We start from the raw sequence: 18,904 nt of genomic DNA on the forward strand, positions 1-18,904 counted from the left end.
TTTGTGAGTGACCCGCAGCAGGGAGCAGTCACCGCTCTCTAATTATACTTACCTACTCCCGGCACTGTCCCTGGACGTCCCTGCTTCTTCCAGCGCTGCTGATTCTTCCTGCACTGAGCGGTCACATGGTCCCGCTCATTACAGAAATGAATATGCGGCTCCACCTCCCATAGGGGTGGAGCCGCATATTCATTTCTGTATTGAACGGTAAGGGTACGTTCACACAGGACTTTTTTGCTGCTTTTTTTTATGCTAATTTTCAGCTGCTTTTTACAGTACCAGTAAAGCCTATGAGATTTCAGAAATCTCATGCACACGTTGGTTTTTTGTTTGATCAGTTTTTTCTGCTTTGCTGCTTTTTTTTGACATAGGGCATGACACTTTCAGCGTTTTTGCTGCGTTTTTCACCCATTGACTTGAATGGGTGATGAAAAAACGCTGAAAAAACGCATGTAGCATTATTTGCTGCGTTTTTTTGTGCAGAAAATCATGGCCAGCAGGAAGGGATCTCACAGCCAAGAGCTTAGGGGTGTGGTTAGTGAGGTGTAAGAGCCATTGTGAGGTGTCCTGATTGTGATCTATTGTGAGGGAGTTCCTGGTAGTAAGGTGTGAAGAGCCATTGTGAGGTGTCCTAGCAGCTGAAAATTGGCATAAAAAAAGCAGCAAAAATCTGCAGCAAAAAAGTCCTGTGTGAACGTACCCTAACTGTGACCGCTCAATACAGGAAGAATCTGCAGCGCTGGAAGAACCAGGGACGTCCAGGGACCCTGCCGGGAGTAGGTGAGTATACAGCGCTGTGTGATATTTACCGCTCCTCGTTCCGGTGCGGCACTGTCATCAGCGTCCTCTGGCAGTGACGCTCAGGTCAGAGGGCGCGGTGACGTAGTCAGTGCGCGCCCTCTGCTGAACGTCAGTGCCGAAGATGGAGCCGCACGAGGAGCAGCCAGGTAAATATTGAAAATGCCGGGGGTCCTGAGCGAAGAGAGAGAGGTGAGGCGAGTATGTGATTTATTTTTTTTTTATGGCAGCAAAAGCATAAGGGGCAAGTGACTGTACAGAGCATTTTATGGGGCCATAACGCTTGTGCAGCACTATAAGGGGCAAGTGGCTGTGCGGAGCATCTTATGGGGCCATAATGAACGGTGCAGAGCATTAGGCTGGGGTCACACTGGCGTTTTAAACGGCCGAGTGCAATGCGATAAAAAAATCGTATTGCACTCAGACCAATGTTAACATATGGGGCAGCTCCCAGCAGCCGACTTTTTGTCGGCCGTTTTCTTCGGTCCGAGACAATCGCAGCATGCTGCGATTGTCTCGGACCGAGGAGAACTCTGGGCTCACTCGCACCCATATAAGCCTATGGGTGCGAGTGAGACAGCGCACACCACTCGGATATCATCCGAGTGACGTGCGTTAAAAGCGGACCCCAGCAATGGAGGAGATGGAGAAATTCATTTCTCCGCCTCCTCCGCAGATGTGCTCCGATCCTCCCTGTGCGAGAGAATCGGAGCACAGACTCATGACACTCGGCTCCTGCTCTGCTGCGAGCAGGAACCGAGGGTCATTAGCATATCGCATCCGATGCTCTCGCATCGGATGCAATACGCTAGTGTGACCCCGGCCTTATATATGGCACAGCTTTCTATGGAGCATCTATGGGGCAATAATCAACGGTATTGGAGCACTATGAGGGGGGCTGCGTTGTATTCTATGGGGGTTACCTTGAGTTGTATGGCAGGGCTGCGGGGGGGGGGGGGGGGGGGCCCCCCATTTGGAAGTTCGCACCGGGGCCCATAACTTTGTAGTTACGCCACTGCTATGAGGAATTAGAGTTCCAATTAGGAGACCGCGACCAGATACGTGAATGCGGCCCAACATTTCCTTGCTATATCTGAGGACAAATACCAAACGTGTATTCCAACCCAAAATAAAAAAAAAAAATGACATCTGTAAATATAAGCCCTGTAATGCCCCACTTCCAGCATGGTGAAACTTTATGGCTTAAGATCCTTGTAATTGGAGATAACAGCGCCACTCATCTATTGGCCGTGTCCGGTATTGCAGCCGAGCCCCCACTTATTTAGGAGTTTGTTCTTTGGACGGATGGGGTCCTGCAGGTTCTCCCCCTCCCATAAGTCACAGATAATATATTGAATGACTCAGATTTTTTTTTATTAAGAAATTTTAAGATTTTTACCCTTTAAGAATTAAAAAAAAAAAATTGTGCGTTTTTCCAACTTTTAAAAAAGTTTTTAACATTTCATGAAAGCAAACAAGTCACTTGATCCTTACTGATCTCTTTAAATGACTCCCAGGGAGATTTTCACATTCTCTTTATACACCACCTCCAATGTGGTGGAAACCGATCAGCATTTGGCAGTCATTAGGAATGGATGGAGCGGCTCGGGGAGGGCGGCAAAGAGCAAAAGCAGATGCCGATGACAGGTGGCGGATTCCGAAACCTTTCACACTTCTGTATGAACATGTGCAGCCATTCAGCCTCCTGCGAGCTCAAAGTTTCAGGACGATTGCATTTAATCCAGATAGTCTGCATCCCTGGGAAAAGTGATGCAGACTAATACGCTGTGGTACAATGCTTCCCAGTAAGGAAACGAGAGGGGTCAAATGAGGGGTGTGGATTTCCCCCCCCCCCCCCCAACACTGTCAGATCTGTGCTCGGATCATAAACCAGATTACGATTGAGGAGCGTTGAGTTTCATCGGTCAGGATGCATGGACCCTTATAAAGTTTTTGTACACCCAGTTACCCAGCTTATTCATTCAAGCACAGAGAAAAATCAATTTTCCCCAAAAAGGTCAGAGTCATTAAGTTCAATCACTAGTCTGGAGGTCCAGACCCCCCCGACCTTGCCGTGTCTAGCGGATGTGGGCCATCTCCTCCAGGAAGGGCGTCTTCATGCAGCCGGTGCACAGCTGGTCCATCCATAGAGGCGCCTCGTGCTGTAACGGGGTGCGGCGAGGGAAGAAGGTATAGTTCAGGTCGTAGTTGAGGAGGCAGCTGATGGACGCCATATACAAGTCAGAGAAACGGCAGAGGCGGCGGGAGAAATATGTGGGGTTGTGGCAGGTGCGGAAGATGCTGCCAAACTGGGGGTTAAATAGGTTCTTGGTCACGGCTCTGGAAGTAAAGAGAAAGCACAGAATAGGTCATCTATTTCTCGCTGTTTTCAGCCACTTTAAATTTGGGAGAAGCAGATATTAGCAGCTCCATGGAGTTTAGCTTTAGTGGCCCTTTAAGAACGCTGGTGATGCATCTGAGTACAATCTGCTCTACGCCTCAGCAGTGTGAAATTAACAGGAGGCGGAGGTTGGGGGGGGGGGGGGGAAGAAAAAAATAAAATTGTATATATGTATATATATGTATATATATATATATATATATATATATATATATATATATATATATATATATATATATATATATATATATATATATATATATATATATATATATATATATATCTCTGAGCTTCCTTGTTTATGCCACAGTTTTCCATTTTGCACTGTGCTGCTCCATTGCAGAGATATTAACATTTGTTTCTTCTAGAGCGCAGTGTGAAATCTCTGCTTGTAGCACAACTAGGTGTATCTTTTGAGGGTTTTTTTCTTAGGATTGTATGCTTTCACCCCTTACTTCCAGTCAGAGCTCGACAGCATAAGAGACTGTTCTAACAGCTGTTGAGATGTTGATCTGCAGCATCTAAGTGATCTGCAGCATCTAAGAGGGAGGGATAAAAGCGCCCCCCCCCCCCAAAGATGACTGAAGAAGCACCCAGTTCTGCAAACAGCAATTTCACATACTGCGCTCCAGAAGAAACAAATGAGAATCTCTCTGCAATGGAGCGACGCAGAGCAAAACGAGAAAAACCGGCAGAATCAGGGGAGCTCAGATATTTTTGTTATAAGATATTTGATAAGCAAGAACAATTCAGAGTTTAAGAGGACCTGTTGCTGGCAGTGTTTTTTTTTCTTTTTTTAAAGACATTTTAATCTAGTACATTTTAACTGTATGGTGGGCACAGGTTCCACATCCATCTCAAAAACGCTTTCAGTGGTGAGGAGGTTGCAATTTCCATACAAATAACAGAGGCATACATCAGGGCCCAGTTTCAGATTAAGGCTGGTCCAACATGTGAGGCTGGTTTCACACTTGCGTTTTGATCTGCAGCGTTTTAGCGCTAAAAAACGCATGAGTTTTTTTTTCTATACTTAACATTAAAAAACGCATGCGTTTAACATGCGTTTTGACGCGTTTTCGGCAACGCATGCGTTTGACGCGTGCGTTTAGTTGCAGAAATGCAACCTGTAGTAATTTCTAGCAGCGTTTTTTGCCGCAAAAAAATGTATTGCTGTTTATGTAAACGCATGCGTTTTTAAACGCATGCGTTTCTATAGAAAAACACAAGAAAACACACACAAAAAAAAGAAAACCCTAACCCTTGGGTTACTAGGGATCCTAACCCTAACCCTAGGATCCCTAGTAACCCTAGGGATCCTAACCCTAACCCTTAGGGTTAGGATCCCTAGGGTAACGGTTAGGGTTAGGATCCCTAGTAACCCTAGGAATCCTAACCCTAACCCTAGGGATCCTAACCCTAACCCTATGTAATTCTATTAATAGTGGGTTTTCTAGTTGATTTTGATGATTGGCAGCTGTCACACACTTGTCTGCATGCGTTTCAAAAACGCAAACGCAGGAAAAAAACGCATGTAAACGCGTCAAAACGCCACGGTTTTTTTTCCATGCAAAAATGCATGCGTCTAAAAACGCAGCGTTTGCACGCGTTTACATGCGTTTTTTCACCACATGCGTTTTTAAAAAAAACGCTGCAGATCAAAACACAAGTGTGAAACCAGCCTGAGACGTGCATCTACAATAGATTCATGGCATATATCATAAATGTAGAAGATGAGAATGCCCCTTTAACCATGTTTAGAAGACTTGTAGCTCTGGACTGGAGGAGAATGGGGTTTAATAATATACATTATCCCACGTACATAGTTAGATATTCCTATGCGGTATATGCAGGTCACATCTTGAGATGGTGGCACCTTTCACGACCTGAATTTGTCTGGAAATTCCAAGCACCTCACCACTAAGGACAACAGAGACGGATATGGGACCCGCATCAATTACACAGACAGGAAAATTAATCTCAATGGTGGTCCTAAATCCCTATAATGATAAAGATGATGACTCCCTTGAGTCCAGAGTGTAAGGCCATGTGCACACGTTCAGGATTTTTAGCGTTTTTTTGCTATAAAAACGTGATAAAAACGCGGAAAAAACGCTAACATATGCCTCCTATTATTTACAGTGTATTCCGCATTTTTTGTGCAAATGTTGCGATTTTTTCCGCGAAAAAAAATCGCATCGCGGAGAAAAAAAGAAACATGTTCATTAAATTTGCGGAATTGCGGGGATTCCGCACACCTAGGAGTGCATTGATCTGCTTACTTCCCGCACGGGGCTGTGCACACCATGCGGGAAGTAAGCAGATTATGTGCGGTTGGTACCCAGGGTGGAGGAGAGGAGACTCTCCTCCACGGACCGGGCACCATATAATTGGTCAAAAATAAAAGAATTAAAATAAAAAATAGTCCGATACTCACCTTCGATGTCCCCCGCAGTGTTCCCGCCTCACCGCTGCATGCTGCCGCTTCGGTTCCTATAGCTGGTGTGCGGTGAAGGACCTGTGATGACGTCACTGTCTTGTGATTGGTCGTGAGCGGTCATGTGACCGCTCACATGACCGCGACGTCATGGAAGGTCCTGCGCGCACACACCAGCTATAGGAAGAGGAACGGACGCCGCTGAGGAGATCGTCTGGGTGAGTATAAGCATTTTTTTTTATTTTTTTTATTTTTAAACATTCTTTTACTATAGATGCTGCATAAGCAGCATCTATAGTAAAAAGTTGGTCACACTTGTCAAACACTATGTTTGACAAGTGTGACCAACCTGTCAGTCAGTTTTCCAAGCGATGCTACAGATCGCTTGGAAAACTTTAGCATTCTGCAAGCTAATTACGCTTGCAGAATGCTAAAAAATAAACGCGAAAAAAACGCAAAAAAAAAATATGCGGATTTCTTGCAGAAAATTTCCGGTTTTCTTCAGGAAATTTCTGCAAGAAATCCGGACGTGTGCACATACCCTAAGATTTCTAGGTCAGAATAGTAATCAGTACCTGAGCTCCTGCCGCTCCTTCATCCAGTCTTGAAGAATCTGCTGGGACACCGGGTCACGGAAATTCTAGGAGAAAAAAACAAACCAAAAAAAAAACAAACAAACTGTAAAGCCGGTGTTCATACAGCAAACAAACATCGACCTGGTTTAAATTAGACACATGGGATTTTATGGCCAAAAGTAACAAGAACAGAGTGGGGAGGAGAAGACAATAAGGAGACTGGTCTTCAAAGCCAAGCCCAGAAGCAGCTGTCCAGTCTCAGCGCAGCCATGTGTGAAATGGAGGAAGGTCAAAGAATTCTGCGACTGAAAGCGGACCCATGATGAAGCTCTACACTTTTATAAACTTTTAAGTCCACTTTAAGAGAACCAGTTTTCAGCGGCAGAATGGGTGCTCGATAGCCAACATGGAGGTCTGTTATTTATGGTCATCGCTTACCTGCATGCGCTCAAGCAGTCCAGTAAGCGCCTGCATCCAAGTCAAGGACTGCGAGTATTGCTCTGTATTGACAATCTTGGTTTCCGTTTCCAACTCCGGCACAATCGCTCCCGTCCTCCATCCATGACGTAGCATCAGATCCTGCACAAGAACAATGATCAGAGGGGTTTGCTAAAAATCATGGAGTATTCTAGTTACTGGCCCATAAAGAATAACCGCTCACTTACGGCCAGATCGCTATACAGGTGGTCACCAAAATACAGCACCTTGGACCCTCGCCAGCCGGTCAGTCGAAGGAAATCGAACAAGTTACCCTGGGAGGATGAAGAGAAAATGTATGAGAACAAAAAGATAGATAATGATCTTGACACATACATCAAACCCAGATTAGATGGCATTTAGGCTAGATCTACAGCTGTCAGTCACACTGGACATGCCCACGAGGAGATGCTCTGCATTGTAAACCATCAGGACACCACCGTGGTACCAATACACAATAATCACATTATTCCGCTGCATTTAAAATCACAAGTGAAGCCCAGAAAGTTTATTAAGTTCTCTAGCTTCCCCGCCAGACTGGATGTTTGGCACAGGCCCCACTGCGTACAAATAACGGAGCGAGGAGCACTTCCTATGAGACTGCATCCTCTTGACTATTGCACAAGACACTCATTGAAGCGTTTCCTTCCTGCACTTTGTAATTTATGCAGAAGATCTTTCAAGTCAGTCCAGTTCTGTAGCCAGGATGCGGCATACTTCCAATACTGGAACTATCAGGAGGGGAAACCGGGAAGCAAGGAAAAAAAAACAAACACTAAAATTCTATTTAGGTGGGGGCATCTACTGAGCATGTCAAGATTTATAGATTCTTCTACATGGACAATGTCTTCTCCACTGCATCAATAGATCCATGAATGCCATCCATCTTGTTTGTGGGTATCAATAGATGTCAGCAGCTCAGCTACCGCATGCATGTAAAAGATATCACCACAAATACATGGTGGTCCGGTGTTGCCCCCACTAGTCTGGGCTGCTGTTACAATGCAGAATACAAGGAGAAGAGGAGGGTGCTTAGGACTGATCCTTGAGGAACCCTAACAGTAAGGGAAAGAAGAGGGGAGGAGGAACCAGCAAAACATACAGTGAAGGATCGGTAAGAGAGATAGGAGGAGAACCAGGAGAGAAAGGTGTCCATGAGGCCAATGGAGGGGAGCATAGTGAGGAGGAGCTGATGATCCAGTGTCAAATGCTGCAGAGAGATCCAGAAGAATCAGTAGTGGCCATTAGATTTAGCTGTTAGTAGATCATTAGAGACTTTAGTGAGGGCAGTTTCAGTAGAGTGTAAAGAGCGGAAACTGGATTAAAGAGGGTCGAGAAGAGTTATCTGAGAGATAGCAGATTAGATGGGAGTGGACCAGGCATTCGAGGAGTTTAGAGATGAAGCGAAGATTACAGACAGGTCTATAGTTAGCAGCACAGTTTTGATTGAGGGATTTTTTTTAAGTAATGGATGTATGATGGCATGCTTAAATGAAGAGGGAAAGATACTGGAAGACAGAGGTTGAATATTGTCCCTATTTATTATAATTTCCAGACCAGAAATAACGAGCACTTTCACCTATTGTGTCCCCCCCATTTCCTTGTAGATTGTAAGCTTGCGAGCAGGGACCTCACTCCTAATGTCACTGTTTAAATTTTGAAATTGTCTTAACTTGTACTGAATTTATTGTCTGTACATGTCCCCGCTTAATTGTAAAGTGCTGCGGAATATGTTGGCGCTATATAAATAAATAATAATAATAATATTATTATTCAGTAGCCAATACAGGTGAGGCATGTGGGAATGTGGGGGGGTAACACCTAGAACCTCACAGCTCTGGGGGCTTCTCCATTTACCAGAGCATGGAGAACTTCTGACTTATATATATATATATATATATATATATATATATTTTTTTTTTATATATATATATATATATATATATATATATATATATATATATACACACACACACACACACCTTTCCAAATGGTATTTGGAATGCTTGAGGAGACGGACCCCAGAAAATAAATTGCTTTATGTTAACACTTTCCGGCCATAATATTTAAATTACAATGTGAGAAATAAATCCCACCCCCAAACAAAAAAAAAAAAAAAAAAAAAAAACACACAGAAAAACCTGTTATCCCTTTCTTCTGCTGGGCTTTATACAGATTGCACCCTGCAGGATGTGAAAACTAAAACATGTGACAACATGGCAAATCTAGCAGTGACAAGAGGGCATCATGGTGAAAAGATCAGCAAATACGCAATCACTCAGGTGACATGACAGACGGAGGGTACACAAAAAAAATAAAAATAAAAAAAATTGATAGATATATAATCTATCTCAATGTCACAGTTCTGCAGATACATGGGGCGGGAACTCCACCCTGAGCTGCAAGATAACAACCAAACTCCTCAACCATGACAGCAAAACAAGGGGCCAGCTCCAGGGCGCACACATGTACTGCCCGACAGCTCCGGGGCGCACCCATATACTACCCCCACCATCTCCGGACCGGCAGGCCTTCTTTACAGAAACATAACATAAGGGCTTGGAGAGCTAAATACTTTAAATAGTCCTCTGGTTCAGTGTATGTTCACATCTGTAAGCAGCGGAGGAGACACAGGTCCCTCTTTAAATGGGTGGGGGAGGAAAATAAAAAAAACCGCGCGCGCACACACACACACCCCATGGGCCTGGACTGGGGCCAAAGCCGGGAGACTTCCAGTCCCAAGAGAAACATCCTGTAATATCCAGAGGAACGGCAGCAGGTCCACGTATGCACAGCTGACGCTTTCCTGCTGGGTGTGAAGAGGAGCAGGATGGAGACGTGACCCCCCAGGGGCGCCCTGCTGCCAAAATAGCTGTCGGAGGTCAGGATCAAATGTGACGGTGCTGGGAGGTGAAGCAGGCAGATGTGTGACTCCGCACTATTGTGCCAGTGAACAGCTGTAGTCAAACTGGGCAGCTGAAATGTTAGCACATGCAAAAAGTCTGATACAGAAGATCCAAATTAATTTTGCACTTTGGTCTAAATCGCGAAAAAAAAAAAAAAAAAAAAATATATATATATATATATATATATATATATATATATATATATATATATATATATATATATATATATATATATATATATATATATATATATATATATATATATATATATATATATATATATATTTTGCAAGAGAGTATCAAATCGTTTTTTTTCCTGCAAAAGTCTGACTTCCGGAATCTCCGCTGATCCTGAGACTAGAGAGGCTTCAGTGCCAGGTCCTTCATTCTTTCTGGTCCCTCACAGACCCATTAAAATGATTAGGACCCCCAGGCGGCGCCAATGTGCAAAGAAAAAAATATGCAGTTTTGAATCAGCACTGCAGCCCCTTTATTCTCAGGATTGGGGGCCTTATGGACAGACTACTAATTACCAGTAAGTGATGGCATATTCTAGTAATGCCCTGTTAAGGTGTCGGTCCTCGCATGCCCCCTTGTTTCGGAGTCACCGCCCCCGTCGATGAGCCGTACCTGTTTGTAGACTTGCCCCTTCTCCAGTTTGGTAATCCTGTCCCACTTCAGGTCCCCGTTCCCATCCACTCGGCGGAAGGGTCTACAAAACACATCTAATAATAAACTCCTTTTTGTATCAGCAAGAAAACCATCATCCAGAACCAAGAGAACGCAGTCCTTCTATTCGGACGTCACATTTCCCTTGTCGTCTAGACTCAGAGCGCTGAAGACGTGAGCAGGAAACCCGCCCCAAACCTGGGGGAGAGCAAAAGCCATCAGGGTCACACAATTATCCTCCGGCACTGAAGATGGAACAAGTCCAACACAGTCACTTGTTTACTTGCCACAGCGCTCACATCACATGACTGAGGCAACCAATCACAGGCCTGCAATCTTACAACTTAGGCCTGGGATTGGATGCAACGGTCATGTGTGTGGACATGCTGCAGCGAGATAACACATGGGGAATGAATGGATGCAAGTGGTGATCAGAGAGCGTGCTCCTATAAAGTGTTATCCGAGGATCTCAGGCGTGCTCGGATAATATGTTCGAGTCCCCATGGCTGAGGGGGAGGGGGAGGGGGTGCAAACACCCCCCCCCCCCCCCAAAAAAAAAAACAAACAAAAAAAAAACTGATTTTCCTGCTGCGTCCCCACAGGAGAAGCTGAGCCTTGCACAGTCCTGTAAACCACTATTCTGCCCACGCGACTTGCAAACATCTCAGATTACGGACTCATGCAACACTGTCTGAGCATGGACCACGGTGCACGGTCCGACCGAGGGTCTCCTGACCTGAGCACAACAGCTTTGTAGTGGTCACGTTTGAGTTGGCAGTCCCGCGGCCAGTCCGTGCTCAGACTGTAGTATCACACATTAGGGGGTCTGCATTTCCATGGCAGCCGTCCCATGCAGATCACCTACAGCAGCATTAACGGATTTGCATTTTCAGAAAAGCGTTCGTGTGTTAGATTTCCTCCTGCGATCACTTCACCCTTCAGAAGACACCAGCTCTGCTTTCCACCAGTGAATGTGATGCCTGTTTACTTCCAGACGATGGCGCTGTCCTGGTCTCTCATAACTACCATTATACAATATTGAGCCCATCTCATGGCCAGGACAGGATTCCCATCCCATGGAAGCAAATAATGACGGTTCTCGGTCACTGACTACAAGAAGATCTTACAATACCGTGAAGAGAACATTATACAATAACTAAGCTCCTACAGGACAGGTTCTTCTGGTTAGCCTAGTCCCCAGTCATCCCCAACATGTGCACTGGCGTGCCCACCTCATGGCGGCAGGGTCTGATCCCACTGACCGTATACTATGGGGACCAGACAGGAACTTACTTAATGCAGTCATTGAAGAAATGGGGTTTGTCCGCTTGAACAATCACAACATCAAAGAAGTCCCTCCAGTCCTTGCCCACCATGTACTTCATGCCTTTATCTCTGTGGGGAGGGAGGACAAGAACAAATTACTAAAACCACATTCAGCTTGGAGCAGACACAATATAATATAAGTAATAATATAATATATATCTCCTTTTACAGAACAACCACACGGGAATCGTGGAAGGGAAAAAGGACTTTGCAGCATGAAATATCCTGGAGATACGTGGCACAAGAGTTGGGACAGTCAGGTTTTCTTTTCTTCTACCCTATTATTCCAAAAGGTGTAAGATGAGAAGAAAAAAACGCATGGAAATTGGCTTTATCAGGAAGGAGTTAGAGGGGCTGAGCCCATAGCAGACCCCATTACTAATTGTTTATGCCCATGATACTGGACATCCATATGTGACGTAACGTGTCCAAATCGTCGTTGCCTGTCCGGAGGCCCCATGAGCGGCTTCTGCCATGACCCCAATCGGTCCTCAACCTGCAGCCCCAGGATGGAGGGCGGTCATTCAGTCCGTGCCCCCCGTAATCCACGCTGACTGACCAGCACGACTATACACAACTTACACAAAACTGAAAGGGCTGTTGGTGATGAGGAAAAGCTTCCTGCCCTCACTGGCCAAGCGGTGCAGGACGGCGTACGTCTCGTCCCCTCGGAGGATGTACTTCTCTGGAAACGGAAAAGGTTATATTAAATAAATTAAAAAAAATTATATATATTTAATTGTTTCTGTAAAGTTGCTTTCAGAAGTTTTGGAAAGTCGGTGACAGCCAATGACATTGCTGTAATACAATGCGGCCAGCCCTCGGGTCAGACATGTGATGTGACAGGGGTGGGGGGAGTGAAGATTCAAACACAAGAATGCAAGAAAACTAAACTTTAGTCTGGGTGTATTAGTGACCCTCATGGCCAATAACAAGTTTACCCTCAGGGCTAATGAGTGACCCTTGTGAGGATCAAGGATTTTACAGTCATGCGCTGCTGAAAGGGGACATTGTTTATGGGATTTAGCCGACAGTCCCCATCCCCCCCCTTAGGGCCATTGTCCACCCACCAATACATCAGCCTCCGTCAGAGCAAGAGAAAGGGAAGGAGTCACCAGGGTCAGGATATCAGGAGCTCATGTAGCAGAGTCCGGGGCTTCTAACACGTAACCTCCTGCAGTCCCATGTAAAATACTAGCACCATAAATAACAGCAGAATGACCCTAATGTTGGCTGATGCTCAATAAGTTTTTGATTAGTGATTGGAATCAATGCCAAAACAAACTCCTGTCTGGTAATTGCCACATCTCCCCCATGCTTTAAGGCCCCGTCTCACATAGCGAGATCGCTAGCGAGATCGCTGCTGAGTCACAAGTTTTGTGACGCAACAGCGACCTCCATAGCGATCTCGCTATGTGTGACACGTACCAGCGATCAGGCCCCTGCTGCGAGATCGCTGGTCGTGTCGGAATGGCCTGGACCTTTTTTTGGTCGTTGAGGCCCCGCTGACATCACTGAATCGGTGTGTGTGACACCGATCCAGCGATGTCTTCACTGGTAACCAGGGTAAACATCGGGTTACTAAGCGCAGGGCCGCGCTTAGTAACCCGATGTTTACCCTGGTTACCAGCGTAAATGTAAAAAAAAACAAACAGTACATACTCGCCTTTCGGTGTCCAGGTCCCTTGCCGTCTGCTTCCTGCTCTCACTGAGATCCGGCCGTACAGTGAGAAGTGAGAGCACAGCAGTGACGTCACCGCTGCGCTCTGCTCTCACTGTACGGCCGGATCTCAGTGAGAGCAGGAAGCAGACGGCAAGGGACCTGGACACCGAAAGGCGAGTATGTACTGTTTGTTTTTTTTTACATTTACGCTGGTAACCAGGGTAAACATCGGGTTACTAAGCGCGGCCCTGCGCTTAGTAACCCGATGTTTACCCTGGTTACCCGGGTGCTGCAGGGGGACTTCGGCATCGTTGAAGACAGTTTCAACGATGCCGAAGTCGTTCCCCTGATCGTTGGTCGCTGGAGAGAGCGGTCTGTGTGACAGCTCCCCAGCGACCACACAGCGACTTACCAACGATCACGGCCAGGTCGTATCGCTGGTCGTGATCGTTGGTAAATCGCTATGTGAGACGGGGCCTTTACACTGCAGCAGTTTGTTCAGGCTGTCAGAATAGCACAAGTAGTGAAGAAAGACCGACCATGGAGGGCTTCTCTCTATTACAGCTAGTGTCATTTACTGTACCTACAGACCACAGTGGCCATGGGGGGGGGGAGGGGAGGAGATAAGGGAAATATATAACTAAAAATATTAATTTTGTTTTAGAAAGATATTTTTTTCCCTCCAATTTACTGCCATATTTTACTGAAGGGGATGCGTATCCTAGAAATGCATTTTAAGGCCACGTTCAGACAGCCAGTACAGTCTGGGGGAGCTGCAGGGAGGGTCTCCAGACCTAAACATACAGACTCCTACATAAGGGGGTGTAAGATCAGGAGACCCGTGATCAGCCCGGGCACCACAGGGTGTATATGGACCGAGAACTAATGCCGTCCCTACCAGGCTGAACGCCAAGTGGGATGACGACCACAGACCTATAGGCTTTCGGACTTCGCACACATGCATGCTCATCTTTGTTGAGTGTGCATACTCTTCAAACTGAAAAAACCCTCTGCTGCCAAGTACTTCTAGGGGGGCAAGAAGGAGCAAGTGTCAAAGGAGCCCACCCACCCCCAATACATGCAAGAGATCTGGTCCTGCTGACATCAGTGGGTCCAGACACCTTTTATAGGCCACAATTCGCTCCGCCATGTGCCGGTCAGATTACACAGGTAATGCGGGCACTTTACTCACCGAGATCCGCCATGATCCACTTGTACATAAATCCCTTAATGTGAACGTCGCGGATGGCATCCTGGAAGAGAGCATGTGCAGGACGTGAGCTCGTTACATGGCAGGTTATACATCCTCTATAAGGCGGTATCGCACATTTTCACCATCGCTGTATTACTTTGTGCGCTCTATTGGGGCCAGGACTAGTCAATGTCCCAATACACCCATCAGTAGGTTCCAGGGTATAGTAGGAAGCATTTCATACATAGTTTAATGGAAACCGAACGCTTCTTCTAGATTTCCCAACTGTAAGTGGTTTAGTCAGCGATTATTCTTTCCCCATGTGTTTGGTGATCAGTGATCAGCTATGGTTGGAGAAAGCCAACAGCGGCCACTGCAGGTAGGAGGTAGAATTACAGGAATGGCCCTTTATTTAGCACAGGACCTTAATATAAGCTCTCAGTTTTTACATCGGGAGGGAACGTTACCGAGCAGCAGACCCTCTAATACTTATTTTGCCTGTTCCCTAATGAAGCATTTGTCATCTTGGTGAGAAACCCCAAGGTCCACTTTAATAGCAAGTGTAGCTCTACATACAGATGACCCGTCACTTGCCAGATGTATTTATTTATTTGTATCAGGAGTAAATGCCACCGATCTCCTGAATCAGACTTGTTTGTTCCTGAAATACAATATTCTGTTCTATAGAGATCTAGTATTTTAGCCAACTGGGTGTAGCCCTTTACTTTGATGTGGGTGTGTTATTTAGGGTCACGCCCACTTGTCTAGGAAGACTAGATCTATGTAGAGGGAAGAGGGGTCATATCTCAGGAACGGAGGAGAGGAGCAGGAAGAAAAGACAATGGGTTTAGGGGGAAAAAAAAAAATAAAATAAATATATATATATATATATATATATATATATATATATATATATATATATATATATATATATATATATATATATATATATATATATATATATATATATATATATATATATATATATATACACACACACACAGCGAGTGACAGGGCTTCTAATATTACATTTTTGTTTTTCAAGAAATCCCTTCTACCCCCAGTGTAAATAATTCCAGATATTTGAGAGATTCTGGGACATGACCAAACACAGGCAGCCTCTTCCGCCTACACATGGATTAAATCAATGCTGTATATATGAGCTCCTACAGAGACCCTCCTAAGACCCGACCCTTCCCTGACAACTAAGAACTAAGCACCAAGACGAGGATGAATATTACTTCCCAAGGCAATACATGCAAAAGTCTTAAAGGGGTACAAATAGGAGGAAAAAAAGAAAAACAAACAAAAACCCCAAGGACAAAAAACAGTCTACAGACTAAGCCTTTAAAAGAGGTATTCTCATGATCATCTCCATGATCCTATCCCAATATGTAGTAGGTGAAATAATAGTAGCAAATACCTCCAATTAGAAATGTAGTATAGTTCTTCTTATTGCTGGGGTGAATACCAGTGAACCAATGTGATACCCACGTTCTAGCATCAGAGGGTCCACTTACAGATACCCTCTTAGAGCAGAGGAGGGCTCACAGTGGACAGTATGGCCGGTCTTTAGCAACCAGAGACCTGTTTTCACTTTTATGCTACATGTTTTGGTCAAATCATGACATAAATGGTGGCCATTTACAATAGGGCAAATTTTATTCTAAAGCCACCATACACCGACTAACATTGGCCAAATCTGCCGACATTGATGGGTTTGGCTGACAACTCAATATGAATGGGGGCCAACATGTCAGATTGTCAATCCTTTTCCCAGAAAGGTACGCTGCCACCAGAAGCGCCCGATACCCGTTCTCAAAGAGAACACAGGAGATCTTAACTGAAGAAGTCCTCCTGTGTATGGGAGAGACCGATGCCAACCCAACGACGGTCCGGCTGAGCCATCTAAAGAGCATATGGAAGCTCAAGGCTATTTTAGCCAAATTCACACATCTGCATTTTGTGGTCAAAGCTTGAACCAGCTGTGGATCTCCTGACCCAAACTATGTCCTCAGGTATATATGATGGTCATTATAAATAGCCAAGCCACCTACAAGTGGTCAGCCCCTTTAAAGAGGCATCCCAGACTGCCCTGATAAGGTGTTCTCAGCATGCTCATTTGCCAACTTAGTGTCTTCCGCATGCTCGAATACGATGTTCGAGTGCCCGCTGCTGCATGTCTCGCCGCTGTTACACATAAACAGGCACTCCCTGCATGTGTTGCAGCTGTCCAACATGACACGGTTGGCACTCGAGCATGCTCAGATAACACCTCATCAGAGCACGTTCCCTCATCACTAATGAGGACCTCTGTGGTTTGACCCGCCATTATCTAACTATTGGCACCTATCCAATGGACAGGAGACAACGGAGTAGGCTATGCTACATAAATTAAGGCTCTGTTCACACCTCTATTACTGGTAGCAGGGCTGAGCCTTATCTTATGATTGTCCTGTCAAAGTGACAAGGTTATATAATGAAATGCTGATGGACCCAAAGTGGTATACCAAAACCCTTGAAGTAACCCCCACACAAAACAAACAAAAAAAACAAAAACAAAAAAAAGGGTAGAAGAAACAAGCTGCCATGTACCTTAAAAAGCAGGGGAAAGAAAAAAGCTCAGCTCCTGACAGTCATAAATGCCATTTATTACCTCCTGACCCTACAAGAGCCCGTGGCCAATTGACCCTCGTCCATCGTGTTCTTCACCGTTCAGCCTCCATCTCTATATTATGACTTCGGGCACGTACACTAGAAAGCCCAAAACAGGTGTGAAGAGAATGTGACTCCCAGAGCTGCACCCTCAGCTGCAGGGTTGGGTCAGGGATCAGCGACACACCTCTCCCCCAGGTAAAAATAAAGTCCCAGCATGTAATCCTTTAGCCATTCTGCTGCAGCCAACGAGCAAGATGCAAAGCACAATATATGCCAGAAAGAGACAAAAAGTGCAAAAAACAAAGACAGCCGGCCATGCCTGCATACGTTTCCTCTCATCAGCCTGCCTCCTTCTTTCCCAACCCCCCAGATCTCCCTGACCGAGAAAGTCTCCCCTTACTGGAGAGATAATAAACATCTGCGCCCGGAGACGTCACACCCCGCCTCATTTTCTGGCACACCATGTTCTCCTCAGGCTGAGGCACAGTAACCCACCCAAATCCTGCGGTGAGAGGAGGAGGAGGGAACCCACAGCAAACCAAAACAAGGACAGAAGCTTCCTCAAATCCCCCGCCACCTCAGCACTGCATTTCCAGTCTACGCTGGTTTGAGGCTGAAGTGTGGGTTTTTGCCCTCCATGTGTGAAAAACAAACAAAAAAAACAAAAAACAAAGTGGAATCAACCCACAGTCCTCTCCAAAAACAGAAGAAGTTCTCATTCACACTTTCCCCAGAGTGTACAGTTCTAGACTTCAGTCACACAAACGCAAGCGAGCAACGGCCGGCAGTGCGCCTAGCTGGGAGCAAGAGACCGAACCAAGGGAGAAGATCAAAATAATCATGCCCAAGCCTCTGTTCGGGGGGAGTAGGGGTTAAAAAAAAAAAAGTTATATCAGACTGTTCCTAATTTGTATGGGTGACATGAATTCAGATAGGGCAATGTCAGGAATGGACCGATCAGCAGTCAGTATGAAAGAGCCAACTCCTCACCGTGACATCCTTGTAGAGATGGACAGGGTCATAGTCAATGTCATTGCTGAGGAAAAAGTCATTGGCCACGGCCAGGAGGGTCATCTCAGGCAGAGAGAAGATGTCCATGTACTGTTTAATAGAGGGACCCTGGCAGGAGAGAACACAAGGTCAGAAGTGATCGAAATACAGCTGGTTCCAAAGTCCAAAAATTATCCAGCAGCAGCATCTAGGGTCAGATTCACACATCATTTGTTTCAGTCCAAGATCAGACCATGCATGAAATGGCTTAGCCTTAACCTACAAGACTGGCGTGCAGGTCAGGAGATCAGCAGTCAGTCCGTCCATCAGTCTGTACTCTGACCGAGACAAGTGGATGTAGCATAAAGCTGTATTATGGACAGTTTCTCAGTTTTGTTTTTTCTCAACTACTGAAGCAGGCAAATTGTTTGAACCTTTTACTTGTCCACTGATTTATTTTAATGGATCAATGAAAAAAATAACTAAATAAATAATAGGATGTAACACTGAAGTACAAAGTAGGTCTTCAGTATTTAACAGATACCTATAGATTAATGGCAGGGGCGGATCTGCAGAAGGTGGAGAATAGGACACATGAGCCTCATAGATCAGTTTTTAAAAAATGGATATATAAAACCCCCTTTCGATATTCAATTAGATATACAACTACCAAGTAGTGATGTGTGTTGTGATAAGGTGTTATCTGAGCATGCTCAGGTGCTAGCCGAGAGTCATCGGCATCTTCGAATGATATGTTTGAGTCCCCGCGGCTCCATGTCTCGCGGCTGTTTGTTAGACAATCCCTGTACAGTGCC

At 45.3% G+C, this 18,904-nt stretch overlaps 1 protein-coding gene across 1 annotated transcript in view; it reads right to left on the reverse strand.

Annotated features, from left to right (window-relative positions):
* Positions 1–2,649: 2,649 nt before the first annotated feature.
* Positions 2,650–18,904, reverse strand: part of LOC143804977 (5'-nucleotidase domain-containing protein 2-like) — a 28,212-nt gene continuing 11,957 nt past the window's right edge. Inside the window, exons 6-14 of the mRNA XM_077283660.1 lie at positions 18,090–18,218; positions 14,442–14,502; positions 12,169–12,271; positions 11,554–11,655; positions 10,222–10,303; positions 6,874–6,960; positions 6,647–6,787; positions 6,209–6,273; positions 2,650–3,138 (exon numbers count right to left, since the gene is read on the reverse strand). Of these exons, the coding sequence (XP_077139775.1) occupies positions 2,877–3,138; positions 6,209–6,273; positions 6,647–6,787; positions 6,874–6,960; positions 10,222–10,303; positions 11,554–11,655; positions 12,169–12,271; positions 14,442–14,502; positions 18,090–18,218 (1,032 nt within the window). The 3' untranslated portion in view covers positions 2,650–2,876. The remainder of the gene's footprint in view (positions 3,139–6,208; positions 6,274–6,646; positions 6,788–6,873; positions 6,961–10,221; positions 10,304–11,553; positions 11,656–12,168; positions 12,272–14,441; positions 14,503–18,089; positions 18,219–18,904) is intronic.

Source organism: Ranitomeya variabilis, chromosome 2 (genome assembly GCF_051348905.1).
Source record: "Ranitomeya variabilis isolate aRanVar5 chromosome 2, aRanVar5.hap1, whole genome shotgun sequence".
Lineage (NCBI taxonomy): Eukaryota > Metazoa > Chordata > Amphibia > Anura > Dendrobatidae > Ranitomeya > Ranitomeya variabilis.